Genomic DNA, 13,746 nt, shown 5'->3' on the forward strand with positions numbered 1-13,746 from the left:
GGGTTCTGCATTCACTTCCCTGTTCCCGGGGGTACCGCTGTCCCAAGGGGGTGAAGGGGGAAGCAGCAAAGGTCCCACCATCCGCTGTGCTGGAGCCCAAGGCCACTGGCACTCTGGAGTGTCCTGTGAGTCCTTGGTGGGTAGAGGGACAAGCAAAACATCCCCAGCACCTCCAGCCCCCCTGGTGGGCCGGCGGCGGGTCCGTTTGTAGCCATGCATCCCCGGGGAGCTGTGAAAGCTGGGAAAGGGAACGGTTGGATACAGGACCTTGCCGCAGTCCCAGCCCTTTAGCGAGATCCTCCCCGGGCCAGACTGAGATGCCTCTGACTCTTTTAGCTGCCGGGGTTTGTCTCGGTGCCATTGAGCTCCTGGAGGACACACTTGGCTCATGGGGTTTGCTTGGGAACGTTGCGGGCCAGGGCTCGCAGCGCCCCGGGAGCAGCCGCAGCGCTCGGCGAGGAGGGAGGGTGGTCTCTCCAGCGCATGGGCTGAGCCGGCGGCTTTTACCCCTCTCGCCGAGCAGTTGGGCAGCATTTCATGCTCCCCGGGGGCGAGATGCCCCCGGAGCCCCAGGCAGTGGTACAGGAGGTGAGGAGGAAAGTGAAACAGGTCCCGGCTGCCCACTGGGATCCCCCCACCGATGCCCCAAAACCCTGCAGCTCGTGGTGCAGGGAGGGTGCTGGCAGCACAGGCGCCTGGCGCTGCCCCATCCATGAGTGTCCCCTCCCCAAATCCCCCCAAACCTCGGGTCGAGAGGGCGGCGAGTGCCCCTCCAGCGTCCAGGAGCCCCCGGCTGAGCCTGGATCTTGCTTTTGACAGGTAAATGACCCGGCGCTGAGACCCGCGGGCCTTTACTGCAACCAGCTTTCCTCCACTGACCTTTTGAAAACAGAAGCAGATGGGGCGCAGGTCAGTAAGAAACTGCTAAGCGCATCTCAGGTACCCCGAGGAGTTTTGACGGGTTTCCCCCTCCCCCGGTAAAGGCTGACCGTCCCCGGCCGTACCGGCTTGGTTTCCACTGGGACCGGCCCCAGTTGGCAGGACCAGCTCGAAGCCACTGTGGTCCCACTGGCGTTGGGTGACAGCCAGCCCTTGGGGACGCCAGCACCGCTCTTTGCATCAAAGCTCGCGCCGCTGCCGTGAGCATTTTCGGCCTCCGTGGAAGAGCAGCAACGCTGTGGCCGAGCTGGAAAAATAAATGACCGTTGGTGCTAAATGCCCCTGGGCTGCCAGCGAGCAGGGAGGGTTTCTTTCCTAGGCTCGGCCATCACTGGAGCGGCTGTTAAAACCCTGTTAAAATGCGGCGGAGCAAAGAAATTTGGATGGGGGAGGCTGCGGGGACGGCGTCCGTCCTTCCGAGCAGCACCGAGCACCACCAAAGTGTGCCCAGCCGCCTGCCAATGCCTCTGGTTGCTGGGGATGATGCGGTTCATCCCCATCTCATCCGGCACCCGCCGGCGTCGCCTCCCCCTTCCCCGTAGCGCAGCCTTGGTTTTACAGAGCCCGTAGGGACGCACCGGCAGCGCCGCCGAGACACACCAAAACCTCTTAATTTTGATCAAACAGCCGCGCTGGACCTCGCTCACCACCCCGCAGCCACCACGCCGCGGCTCCCCTTCACCCAGCCTAGGGGGGTTGTCGGTTTTTTTTTTTGATTACTTTTTTTTTTTTTTTTCCCCCCCAAATCTTAATTTTTTTCCATTTTTTTTGGATGAGCAACGTTCCGAACCTCGCCGAGCCGAATGAGTTGCAGCGGTTTTCTTTTTATAGGACAAGAAGACAGAAGAGTTCTTCTCTGGGGTGGCTCCAGACTAGAGGAAGTCTCTAGTGAGTTTCCACTTCACGTAGTTCCCAGCTCCGCCGCCGCCGGCCCCTGCCCCGGCCCCGCTAAATCCCCTCTTGTCTTTTGTGTCCCAGCAGGTACAACAGGTTCAGGTCTTTGCCGACGTACAGTGTACAGTGAATTTGGTAGGAGATCCCTACCTCAATCCGCCGGCTCCTTTGGGCACCCCGAAAAACGCCGCCGGGCCACCGCCGCCGCCGGGCCAGCAGAAGAGCCTTCTTCAGCAGCTACTGACTGAATAACCGCTTTTCGAGGAATGTGAAATTTAAATAAGAAGACGTACAGAGATATATAAATATATATATTATATATTTTTCTGAGATTTTTGATATCTCAACCCGCAGCCATTCTTCAGCTCGTAGTGTTTGGAGCAAAGAGGGGTTTTTTTTGTTTTCCTGGGGGGGGGGGGAGGGTTGGGTTTTTCCCCCCTTTTTTCCCTTTTCTCCTCACTTTTTTTCCCCCTTTTCCCCCCTTTTTTTCCCCTTCCCCCCCTTTTTTCCCCTCCTCTTTTTTCCCCCCCTTTTTTTCCCCCTTCGTTTTTTTTCCCTCCTTTTTTTTTCCTTTTTTTTTTTTTTTTTTTTTTTTTTAAAAATAAGCGTTGGATGTCGGCAAAGCGCTGAGGCGGGACAGTTGGTTTCTCGAGCCAAACTTACAGATGATTCTTATTTTTGTAATCATTTTGCTGGCTTCTTAACCTGGAGGAAGGTTTCTCGGGGAGGTGGGGAGGGGGAGAAGGCAGCTGGAGGACTGCGGCGGCGGCAGGAGGAGGAGGAGGAGGAGGAGGAAGAGCAATCTCAGTTTCAGCTGGATCTGTCACTGATCACGTCTCGGCGCGGGGCATGGAAGGGGATCGGCGCTGGACTTCTGTGGGAAAAAGCCGTTTTTTTATTCACGCTTAAACAAAACCCCTTCTCTCCCCTCCGCCCCAGCCCGCTTGTGCGTACAATCAGCTTTTTCTAGCAATTGTGAGTTTGTTGGTTTTAAAGAAAAAAAAAAAAAAAGAAAAAACAAAAAAACAAACCAGAGTATTTTGACCCACCATTTTTTCCATGTTTTATGCTGGTTTCAGGCCTCCGAGCGAAACGGGGAGGGGGACTACAATGTGTATATTACAAAAGGAGGAGGAAAAAAAAGACAAAAAGACAAAAAAAAAAAAAAAGACAAGAACAGTTTGGGGAAAAAACTGCAATAATTTTTAGGGGGAAGGATGGGGGGAGGGGTCTGTCAATTATTGTAGATAAAATTTTCTGATTAAATATTAAATAAAATTAAGCAGTCGGTTCTTTCTGCTTTGATTGTGTTTAACAGCTGAGGTAGCTTAAACTATTTAAAATAATAATAATAAAATAATAATAATAATTGACTTCTCTGTTGGGAGATAGCTTATTTTTTTTTTCCCCTCAAGCCTGTCACTGTAAATAGCTCTGAGCTCTGTATAAATTTGTTTTCTTCTCTTTTAGTTGGGGGTCGCTTTTAATATTCACTGCTGACTTTTATGGGGGGGTGGGTGGCGGCTGTGGGGGATTTTTATTTTTTTTCCCTCTCTAAAAAAAATCGCGCTGGTGTGTGGAAAAACGTGTAGCTTTGTTGATTGACATTTGCAAGAGTTAAAGATGACACAAACAAACAAAAAAACCAACCAAAAAAAAAAAAAAAAAAGAAAAAAAAGAACCGGAATTGCCAGCTAATGTTTCGTTGTTTCTGTGCCGATGGGGGTGGAGGTGTGGGGCAGCCGGGGGTCACTCCGTCCTGGCACCGGGAACCCCCCTGTCGCTGCGGTTCCTCACGCTGGGGAGCTGGAAATCAGCCGGTGCGCGGAGCTCGGTGGCAAAAACGGCGGTTTAAATCCCAAAGCGCTGGAGAGAAAATATATACAGAGTGCACGTGTGGTTATTAGTCACCAAATTTAGTGCCAGAGCACGGTGCGGATCGGGGGCAGCGGCAAATGCTGCTCGGGGTGGAAAGCGGCGAGAGAAACAGCTTGAAAGCTGCTCAGTGCTCACCTTCAGCTCTGGAAAAGGGGAAATTTAGGGGGGGCAGGGGGTGACAGTGGCATTAACAGCACAACCAGGACGGGTAGAGGTGGGGCACACGCACTTCTAGCTGACAACGCACTTTCTTTTTTAACTAAGTGCCTCATTTCAAACATTTTTACTGCAGAACGAGGGCTGCAGCAAGTGCCGGCTTGCCGGCCGATGCTGCCGTCTGCTGTTCGCCGCTGGGTTTTGTCAGGCGGTTCAGCGCAAATACAATCATGGACAAACCGGCTGCGCTGGTGCGGGAGGAAAAAGCGATCCGGCGTGGTTCCGCAGCCACGGAGCGAGGGTGGAGGTGGGAGAGGCGCTGGGAACGTGGTCACACCGGCAGCGGAACCAGTGACAAATCTGCAGCCAGGGCCGGCTTGTGGAGCTGGAGCATGGGGAAAGCGGCCGTTGGGATGGACGGACAGACAGGGACACTCAAAGGGCCGCCCGAGGGAAAGGTCACCCCTAACAAGCACCGGAGACAATTTAAAGTGTGGCAGAATCTAAAAGTTTGCCTGCGCTGGCGGGGGAAAGACCTCCCCGCGCGCTGACTGCATGCAGACAGCAGGTTAACAGACCACACGGGCGCATTCTGCACAGAGTAACATTTAATCCTCCCCAACAAAGAGCCGTTTTACACTGTGTAACCGCTATCGCCACGCAAGGAGAAGACTACCTGCTGCTGGGAGTTAGCACAGCGCTCCCGAGACACAGCAGCCCTCCTCCTGCCGCCTGCCTCGGGGAGAGCTCGCCTCTGGCCCAGGAGGAGCTGCCTGTGCCCAGTCACTTCAGCAATTTAAATTTCTTCAGGTGCTGGTGCACTTGGTCCTTGGGGTAGGGCCTGAGCGCCAGGCAGGTGGCCACGTTCTCGGGCTGCTCAGTCCACACTTGGTGGTCGACGCTGTGCTGCTTCAGGGTCTCCGCCAGCGACATCAGGGCGGCTTCGTCCGGAGCCTGGGGAGAGACAAAGCGCGATGAGGGCCGGGGGGCGAGGCGGTGCTGGGGGGGGAGAGGCAAAGCAAGGCGGCTCCTGCTGAGGACAGTGGCCACAACAGGGAGGTGGCCAGCTGCCAGCAAGCAGATATTAGGATGAGCAATCCCTGTACTTTGTATCATACCTAAAAGGCATTTTGTTACTTGAAGGGCCTGGCTGCAAGCACTGGATGGAGGAACTGAGTTTTTTCAGGTAACACAGGTTGCAAACGTTCAAAGACGCATTTATTTTTTTTTTTCCCCTGGACAGCTTGCCTGGCTCAGCATGCTAAGGCAAACGGCTCTGCCCCACCCCGCGTCGACACAGGGGCTTCCCCGATCACCCCCTCACGAAGCTGGGGGCGATCACCCGGGCTGCCGCGGCCCTGGATGGTTACAGGCAGTAACGGCGCCTCTGGGCCCGGAGGCCTCGCACCCTCTCTGACCAGCGGCCCTCGGGGGCAGCTTAGGCCGTAGCTCACTCCCCGGGAACGTGAGGGCAGGCGGGGCCGGGGAAAGGCGAGTTACGGCCAGGCCTCCGCTCCCCGCCAGGCCCAGGGCGCCCCCGCAGTCCCCCACTGCCCCCTCAGGGCTCTGACCAAAATGGCCGCCGCCCGCCCTCCCGCTCCCCGCCGCGCTCCCGGCGTGCCCCGCGGTTCCCGGCGTGCCCCGCGCACCTCCAGCACGACGGTGCGCATGGCGCCGCCCTGCTCCAGGTAGGCGCTAGTGTCCGGGTGCTGGCGGTGCGCATGAACGGCGGCCAGGGCGGCGTGGCAAGCCTGAGCCACCGCCGCGCCCAGCGGCCACGACCGGGCCAGGTCCCCCCGCAGCACCACGTACTGCACCAGCCCCGCCGCCGCCGCTCCGGGCGCCGCCATGCTGCCGTACGGCGCCGCACAGCCTGCCGGGAGGCGCATGCCGGCAGCGGGGTGAGGGGAGTGGGGGGGAGAGAGGGAGGCAGCGCCGCCGCCATTTTGTTGTACGGAAAATAGGGGGAAATGGCGTCCAGGGAGGTGACGTCCTTCCGGCGGTGCTGAGGCGCGCAGTTTGAGCGCCGGTTGCCATGGTGAGTGCGGGGCCGTTGGGGAACCGGGCCTAGGGGGGGAACCGGGCCTGGGGGGGTTCGGGCCCCTCGTCCCAGTCCCCCACGGCGGGGTACCCTCAGTCCCCCTGCAGCGGAGGGCCTGGCTGCCCAGCTCCCTCCTCATCCCCGTCCCCTTCGGCGGTGCCCGGCCCGGCCCTGTGGGGAGAGGCCTGGCACCCCCCGGAGCCTCCCTGCCACCCCCTGGGGCTGTGGCGGCTCTTCTGGCTCGGCCGATTGGCGGAGGCCAGTGAATCCTGTCTGTGCCTGGGCTCCTGGGGGGTTTCCTTGTGGGGCTGGTGTGAAACGGTGGGTTATAGGAAATGGTGGGTTAGAATCACGGAATCATATAATGGTCTGGGTGGGAAGGGACCTTTAAAGGCCACCCAGTGCCACCCCCTGCCCTGGGCAGGGACACCTCCCACCAGCCCAGGTTGCTCCAAGCCCCGGCCAACCTGGCCTTGAACCCCTCCAGGGATGGGGCAGCCACAGCTTCTCTGGGCAACCTGGGCCAGGGGCTCACCACCCTCACAACCAAGAATTCCTTCCTCAGATCTTACCTAAATCTCCGCCTTTTCAGTTTAAAACCCTTCCCCCTCGTCCCATGGCTCCCCTCCCCAGCTTTCCTGGAGCCCCTTGAGGGACTGGCAGGGGCTGGAAGGTCTCCGCGGAGCCTTCTCTTCTCCAGGCTGAACCCCCCCAGCTCTCTCGGCCTGTCCTCCCAGCAGAGGGGCTCCAGCCCTCCCAGCATCTCCGGGGCCTCCTCTGGCCCCGCTCCAACAGCTCCGTGTCTCTCCTGTGCCGAGGCCCCAGCGCTGGAGGCAGCACTGCAGGGGGGTCTCCCCCGAGCGCAGCAGAGGGGCAGAATCCCCCCCTCGCCCTGCTGCCCACGCTGCTGGGGATGCAGCCCAGGCTGCGGGGGGGTTTCTGGGCTGCCAGCGCATGGTGCCGGCTCCTGTGGAGCTTCTCACCCACCAACACCCCCAAGTCCTTCTCCTCAGGGCTGCTCTCCATCTCACTGATCCTGGTGCACGACTTTTTGCTTGGCCTTGTTGAACAACATGAGGTTCATTAATGTGTCATTTCACCCATCGGATTGTCCCTGTGTGGGGCTAGCCTGTGTGTTAGACCTGCCCTCAGCACTTCTTGGATTCCCGTTGCAGCTGCAGGAGGAGGAGGAAGGTTCCCTGAGGAAGAGCTCTCTCTGCCCCAACGTTGCCACTTCCCAAGGGACGGAGCCTGGCCAGGGAGGGCTGGCGCCTGCCTTCCCACTTCCAGGAGAGTGGCGAGGGAAGATGGACGAAGAGAAAGTGTATTCACCAAACGGTGAGCTGTCTGGGCTGCAGTATGTGGGATATCCAAGTGTGAAGTGTGTCCTTCTGCAGGAGCAAACCTTAAAATGCTTGGGGCCAGACGTGGCCCCCTGGCTTGCTGAGTTGTGCCTTGAGTCACTCTCAGTCAATTTAGGCTTCAGCAAAATCACTTCACTGCTCTTTGTACTGGGTTAGAAGTAAAACTGGGAATTGCAGATCTCTTGGGATCAGGACTGGTGTGTTTGCTAGCTCATTCTGCTTTTCAGGAGCTTAGCTAGCTGGCGTGGGGCAGTGTTTAGGGTCTGCTGGCACTTGGCTTCACTGTTTAAAATTCCCAAAAGCCTGTTTGCCGGATGTTTGCCTGTCCTCTGCCCCTTGGAAACGCTGTTGTCAGTGGTTCCTTTACGTATCCACACTGGACCTGCTTTGTCGTGGGTACTGCATTGCAGACCACTAATAATCACAACCTGGATTTTTGAGCGTGTCGTGCTTTTCCTCGCAGGGGTGTTTGCTCACCTGGAATTGCTCGAGGCGCGGGCTTATGAGGCAGCCGTGAAGCAAGAGGAAATGGAGCAGCAAGAAGAGAAGCTGGCCAGGCTGAAAGCGAGAGTGCAGGAACTAAGGCTCCAGAGGGATAAGCTGCGGGCTAAAGTGGACCTGCAGCAAAAGGAGGTGAGAAAGGGCTTGCAGCAGAGATCTGGCAGTGAGCTTTGGTGTGCTCCTGCTCGCAGAGGGTGGATTTATTGAGTTTATTCAGATGGAGTAAATTATTATTTTTTTATTTCCCCTTTTGAAGTGACATAGAGTCCTGCTGTGCCCTGTTTTCAGTGCCATGTAGTCCAGAACTGCTGGATCTACTTGCTTGGAGGTCGCGCGGACATTTCTGAACTCTTCTCTTGAGTTTTTCTCCCCTTTTCTTCTTCCTTTCTCCCCGCTTCTGCTTGAAATGCCGTCTCCCTCATCTCAGAACCAAGTTGTTATTTCTCTGTAGCCTGACTGCGTTCTCTGTAGGTGAGATGTTTGTGTCCGCGCCTTCTGACCTCTTTTCTCTTCTGGCTGTCGTAGCAACTTGGGAAAGAAGGAGCTGTGTCCAATCCAGCCCAGCCCAGTGCTCGAGCTGTTTTAGAGTGGAAGATAAAGAGCCTTAAGGCCATGCTGCAGATCTTCTACCTCACAGGTAATGTCTCGAGATTCGGGTGCGTTCTGCCAATGGCTGCGTTTCTGGGGTGCTAAATTTTGGAAAATGAGCCTGATGTGAAGTGTAACTTCCCTGTTAACGTTGCTGCTGTTGTGCTTGGAGCCTTTAGAGTAACCTTGCCTTTCACAGGAGGCCTCTGGAATGTTCCAGGAATTATTATTTACTGAACTGTATCATTTAAATTAAGGTCTAGATTCTGGAAAACATGTAACTACATTATGAATGAAATCTTTGTGAATTAGGCCGTTAAATATCCAGTGATCTGGGCCTTACAAGCAAGCTTGCGGGGTCAGCACCCTCTTTTCATCTGTTCCTCAGCTTTTTAAAAAAAAATCTTGTTTCCAAGGAGAGTGCCCTTTGCTCTGTGTTCTGGACAGCGCGAGGATGTGAGTTTTGCTCGGTGCGAGTGGGCTGAGCCCACCCGTGAGCTCTCCTGCCCCTTTCCTTGGGGCAGTGAGTCGCTGCCTTCCTCCAGCCAGGGCACCCTCTTCTCCCTGTCGCGCTGGAGCCAGGGCTGTGTTTGAAATTGGCACCATAACTCAGTTATTGGGAATTTCAGCTGCTTGGTCATTAGAGGTCCTGTATTAAAAAGCTGCTGTGTTTTATGTCCCTAAACTCCTGCAAGTCTTTAATCCTCCTGGGGAGCTCCCTGAGCTTAGTAAGGGGAGCCAGCCCCTCTTGCGGTCTGTGTTGCCTCGCAAAGCTGCTCTGCGGTGATGAGTTAAGTAGCGCTGAGTAAACCCTCTCTCTCTCCGCCCCCAAGGGATCAGTGGGAAGCTGAGCAAGCGGGGAGTGTGTTTCTGCATCAGCACGGCTTACGAGGGCACCTACTTGGATTCCTACCACCTGGACCTGCTCACCAAGCCAGAAGTGCAGATTTACCGTCACTCTGTCCCCATCTTCATTCCCCTGCAGCAGATCGCCAAGAAGTACTTGCAGACGGACATCAGGCGCTTCTTGTCTGTCCTGTCCGACCACCTGAACGGTTACGTGGGGAGGAGATACCAGGCAGAGCAGTTACAGGTACCACTGGCCACAGCCGTGCTGGTCACCCGTCCTTTTCCCTTTGATGTAACAAGTGTTACGAGTTTCTAAGGTGCTGGAGAAAATCTAGGCAGTTTTCTTTATGTGGAGGACTCACAGTTCTGGCTTTTAGAACTTCACGAATTATCGTGTGACTCTAAACACAGTTGCCTGTTTCATCGATTGTCACGTACTTGAATGTCGTGCTCGTTTTAAAGTTTACTGCCAAACGCAAAGCTGTCCTCCCCTCCAGAGGTGCCTAAGCTGAAATAGCTGCGATCTTGTAAAAAGCTGCCGGAGGACGTGGCGTAAGGGTGTGCATCAGCTTTTATTTATTTAAGTCTTTCCCAGACAAGGCTTGTTCGATGTACAGCCACCTCAGAGCATATAGGCATGCCGGGCTGGTAGGGAGGGTGGGCGCGCTGCACCGGGCGAGCTCCCAGTCCTACACGGATGGCTCCCTTCCTAGCTTTTGTATCTCCGTCCCTCCAGGAACACTTTTCGGGCCGGATAAAAGGAGCTTTGCAGAGGAACTCCTTGTGTAACTTGCTGGTCTTTAACTACAACGTGTCAAGTGAAAGCAAGACCTTTCCCTTCAACGTGAGGCTGGTTTACGGAGATCCCTGTTGCAGCCTCCCCACTAAAGTTGTGATTTCCTGCACACGTAAGTGGACAATGCGGGGGTCTGTCTGGGGGTGTGGGCTGGGAAGACCATGTCGTGGTCTGCAGGTGGGCATGGCTTCTTTCTAGGTGACTTTGGGGACAGAAGGGAGCAAGCAGTCGTATTTCTGAGGGAGAAAAGGTTATAGAAGGGGTTGTGTGCAATTGGTGCTGGGTCTTGAAGCAGGTGTAACTCATCCCCTAGCACAAAAGCACCGACCTCTTGCAATACTGGCAAGACGGGGTGGCTGGAGGGAGGGAAATACGATGGGGCTGAGAAAGGGAAGGTGTGAGCGCGAGCTTGGGTCACTTCAGACAGAGGGGCTGCGCGTTCCAAGTTTGCAGTTCCTTGGAGTGTAGACTCCGGGACGGTCCCAGCAGGATCAGGATGCTGTTTTCACAAGCCTGTGCACTCCGCGCATGTGGGAGAGCCTGGCCAGCCGGTGCGGCCAGAAACTCGGACGCTGTCAGCCTCAATCGCAGCTATAGTTTGTTCCCGTCAACTTACGGCCTTGGACTCGTTTCCCATCCTTGAAAACCTGGCACCCAGCCCCGTGATCTTTCCATAGCACGGGGGCTAGTTGTAAGCAAATAAGACACAGTCTTTTTGGCATCAGGAATCTCTCTCTCTCTCTCTCTCTCTCAATGCAATTAGAGAAATGATTCATCGAGGCCCGGTGCTGGGGTGTCTCGCATTGTGCAGCCAGGCCCTAGTTGCCCCTGCTGCAGCGTGAGCGGTGCCGGCACGTCCTGCAGTGCAACGGCAGAGAGAGACAGGGGTGAGGTTTTATGACCCTTTAGAAAGGGTTGGGGATACTGTAAAATACTCGTAACAAAGATCTAAATACTCCTAACAACGATCCCTGCCTGAAAATCTTTCCCTGGCACCACCTGCTCCCCCTGCTCTGTACCGGTACCGCTCCCTCCTCCTGGTACGGCAAAGGCTGGCCCCGGTGCTGTGTCTTGTGCCCTAACGCCGTGACACAGCGCAGTCCTGGGTCTGCGCTGTTTTCTGACTACCACAAAGGTCAAAGTGGGCTGAGGAATCGGTTGCCCGTCTCCCTGTGTTTCCAGCCTCCCTGTGTTTCCAGCCTCCCTGTGTTTCCAGCCTCCCTGTGTTTCCAGCCTCCCTGTGTTTCCAGCCGTGCCGTGTCCCGCTCAGGGCGGGCTGGGCTGGGCTGCGGAGCGATGTGCAGCTAGATGGAGCTGTGAACAGAGCAGCTGGGACTGAGGATCTCTTCGCTCTGCCATCAGTCCCGGTCTCAGGCCTGCTCTGCGAGCTCCTTGGCTTGCAGTTAGGCTGGAGGAGGAGTCGTGTACTGGTCTGGAGCACAAGTCTGGTGAGGAGCGGCTGAGGGAGCTGGGGGTGTTCAGCCTGGAGAAGAGGGGGCTGAGGGGAGACCTTCTGGCTCTCTACAGCTCCCTGAAAGGAGGGGGTAGCCAGGGGGGGTCGGGCTCTTCTCCCAAGGAACAGGCCATGGCACAAGAGGAAACGGCCTCAAGCTGCGCCAGGGGAGGTTTAGGATGGATATTGGGAACAATTTCCTCATGGAAGAGGCTGCCCAGGGCAGTGGTGGAGTCGCCATCCCTGTAGGGACTGAAAAGCCGGGCAGACGTGGTGCTGAGGGCCATGGGGTAGTGGTCCGTTTGTCAGAACTGGGTTAATGGTTGGACTTGATGATCTCAAAGGTCTCTTCCAACCATAACAATTCTGTGATTCTATGTATCAACAGTCCCCCCTCTCCTTTCCTTGTGCTAGCCATCCCTTTAGAGGTGAAGCTCTGCCTTTCCTCACAATTTTCACTGTCTTCTGAGCTCAGAGGGCAACTAGGTGGCTGAGGCTCCCGCAGTCCTGTCCTCACCCTCCAGCACTGGGTGTCGCTTAAGGCTCGGCACTCTCCGCAGCCATCGAATCCCATGGGAGAGCTGCAGGGGGCAAAGGGTTAGGAAGGAGAGAGAAGGGTTATGAGAAGAAAAACTGTATGGCGAGGGAGAGTGGAAAAACTCCTCGGGGACAAGGGAAGAATGAGAAGCAAATAGTTTTATGCTGGCGATACGTTCCTTTCCCCATTGATCCGTCCCCTTCTGTCTGCCAGCGGATGCTCCCGCATCCCTAGCGGAGACGGCGGCAGCTCACTCAGACCTGTTTCGCTGCATGGCCTTGCACAAAGCCTTCCGCTCCGTCAGCAGCGCTGGCCCAGTTTGAATCTCAAGAACGATGATTCCTCGAGGCTTTTGGATGTCTTGTCGCAGGTAATCTTCCCTCAGCGCTGTGCCGCTTGCTTGCGCGGGCGCCGATCTCTGCGGTTGGTGCCACCGAACTCCACAGCTGCAGGAAACGTCTCACAATTGGAATCGGAAACTATATTGAACCTTCAGGATCCCGGTGCTTTGGGGGCAATGCCCTATGGATCAGCACCCTGCTTGTATCCAGTGCACCTCAAAAAGAGGGGAGCAAGCGGGAATAATCTGTGCCCTGCTTACTGCAGCCAGGAAAGGACTTCAGGTTAGAAGCTGGACGGGGCTGAGGGACAGAGGTGAGGTTTAGTTACTGCCAGCAGCAACCCGTGCCCTCGTGTGGGCTGCATTAACCCCCCCCAAAGCACAAACACTGACCTTTCCCGAAAATTTCACACCAGCAGTGGCTTTACACGTGCTTCCCTTCAGGCATGGGGCAGTTTCGCTGGTGTCCCATCGTCGTGCTTCAAGTCTGCATTCAGATCTTTGAAACCTTACTGTTTTGTCACAGTATTTTTTAAACTTGTTAATAAAAGTTCTGCATTACTGAAATCGTGGTCTTTAAAAAAAAAAAAAACAACAAAAACCTGTTGATTTCCTTTAGCCTTATAATGTGGTTTAGCAGAAGAGAATGGGGTTTCAATGACAACGTATATAACGTGGTTTAAATGAGAGTATTTTCTTCTGTCTCATTTTTATGCCCGTCCCACGTGCGGTGAGGCACGGGGAAAGCACTTTATAATTCATTTTAATTGTTTCTCTAATCATTAGAGCTCCTCGTCCAGGCTGAAGTGGACAGCCTGTTTGAATGTAGCCTTCGGCTTTTGAGTGCCGTAGCTCCAGATTCTTGCCCCTGATGGTGGGAGCTCCTCGGGGAGGAAGGCTCGAGCGAGAGTGAAGCTGCTTGAGAAGAGCTGGCAGCTCGTGGGGTGCCGGCGGGGTGAGCATTCACCCGCTTGCTGCTGTCTGGAGAGGTCTGGGCTTTCGAATGTCTGCTCCTGATGCATCATCAAAAGGCGTTGTCGTTGTCCCACATCACTTCTGGTTCTGGGGTGGTGTTTTCTTCTGCGAAAAATGTTTGGGAAGGAGAAAAAGTGCTGCTGGGTGCCTCGGGCAGCCAGGAGTTTGCAGAGGACAGACTTAGGTGTCGGTCCCTGCCCTCTCCCTGCGGACCTTCCTCTTGAGGTCCCTCTTCCTACCGCTCCTGCCAGGGGAGGCAGAGCCCTGACCCTGCTGTAGGGTTTTGGGGGAAATCTGGGGGAACTGGGCACTAGAGCCGTGAGGGTGAAGTGTCCCAGCTTGTCCCTGAGGCGGCTGGAGCAAAGCCAGGCTTAACCCAGGTCTTGGGCACAATCCTGTGTTTGTGTGGGACAGAGAGAGGCAGGTCCAGGCCA

General features: G+C 55.7%; 3 protein-coding genes across 10 annotated transcripts in view; 2 read left to right on the forward strand and 1 right to left on the reverse strand.

Annotated features, from left to right (window-relative positions):
* The window catches only part of NCOA1 (nuclear receptor coactivator 1), a 187,337-nt gene extending 184,911 nt beyond the window's left edge, over positions 1–2,426 (forward strand). For 4 of the 7 annotated variants that reach the window (XM_063330741.1, XM_063330743.1, XM_063330740.1 and 1 more), the window contains 2 exons: positions 820–909; positions 1,918–2,426. In XM_063330741.1, the coding sequence (XP_063186811.1) occupies positions 820–909; positions 1,918–2,085 (258 nt within the window). In that variant the 3' untranslated portion in view covers positions 2,086–2,426. Of the gene's footprint in view, positions 1–819; positions 910–1,770; positions 1,828–1,917 lie in introns of all 7 variants that reach the window. The other 3 variants (XM_063330744.1, XM_063330745.1, XM_063330738.1) reach the window with 3 other exon arrangements.
* Positions 2,427–3,079: 653 nt separating this feature from the next.
* Positions 3,080–5,849, reverse strand: PTRHD1 (peptidyl-tRNA hydrolase domain containing 1). Of its 2 annotated transcripts, XR_010070489.1 has the most exons (3): positions 5,517–5,849; positions 4,544–4,821; positions 3,080–3,699 (listed from the first exon to the last, which is right to left on the reverse strand). XR_010070489.1 is itself a non-coding variant. In XM_063330747.1 (2 exons), the coding sequence occupies exons 1-2, from the start codon at positions 5,754–5,756 to the stop codon at positions 4,651–4,653; spliced, it is 411 nt and encodes a 136-aa protein (XP_063186817.1). In that variant the 5' UTR covers positions 5,757–5,849; the 3' UTR covers positions 4,457–4,650. The 2 variants fall into 2 exon arrangements, 1 of the variants encoding a protein (XP_063186817.1); XM_063330747.1 differs by lacking the exon at positions 3,080–3,699 and having other exon boundaries at positions 4,457–4,821.
* CENPO (centromere protein O) lies at positions 5,773–12,888 on the forward strand. Its single transcript, XM_063330746.1, has 7 exons — positions 5,773–5,905; positions 7,084–7,246; positions 7,736–7,905; positions 8,299–8,410; positions 9,195–9,454; positions 9,947–10,118; positions 12,211–12,888. Exons 1-7 carry the CDS (start codon positions 5,903–5,905, stop codon positions 12,318–12,320), a joined length of 990 nt encoding a protein of 329 aa, XP_063186816.1. The 5' UTR covers positions 5,773–5,902; the 3' UTR covers positions 12,321–12,888.
* Positions 12,889–13,746: the final 858 nt, after the last annotated feature.

Source organism: Chroicocephalus ridibundus, chromosome 3, assembly GCF_963924245.1.
Source record: "Chroicocephalus ridibundus chromosome 3, bChrRid1.1, whole genome shotgun sequence".
NCBI classification, from domain to species: Eukaryota; Metazoa; Chordata; class Aves; order Charadriiformes; family Laridae; genus Chroicocephalus; species Chroicocephalus ridibundus.

Bases quoted from the DNA above. Each gene is read 5' to 3' on its own strand.
- PTRHD1 (XM_063330747.1), bottom strand. From the start codon at position 5,756: ATGCGCCTCCCGGCAGGCTGTGCGGCGCCGTACGGCAGCATGGCGGCG. The intron at 4,822-5,516 runs GTGCGCGGGGCA...GTCTCTCCCCAG, and splicing joins TGCGCACCGTCGTGCTGGAG to GCTCCGGACGAAGCCGCCCT.
- CENPO (XM_063330746.1), top strand. The intron at 8,411-9,194 runs GTAATGTCTCGA...TCCGCCCCCAAG, and splicing joins GCAGATCTTCTACCTCACAG to GGATCAGTGGGAAGCTGAGC. The intron at 9,455-9,946 runs GTACCACTGGCC...CCGTCCCTCCAG, and splicing joins ACCAGGCAGAGCAGTTACAG to GAACACTTTTCGGGCCGGAT.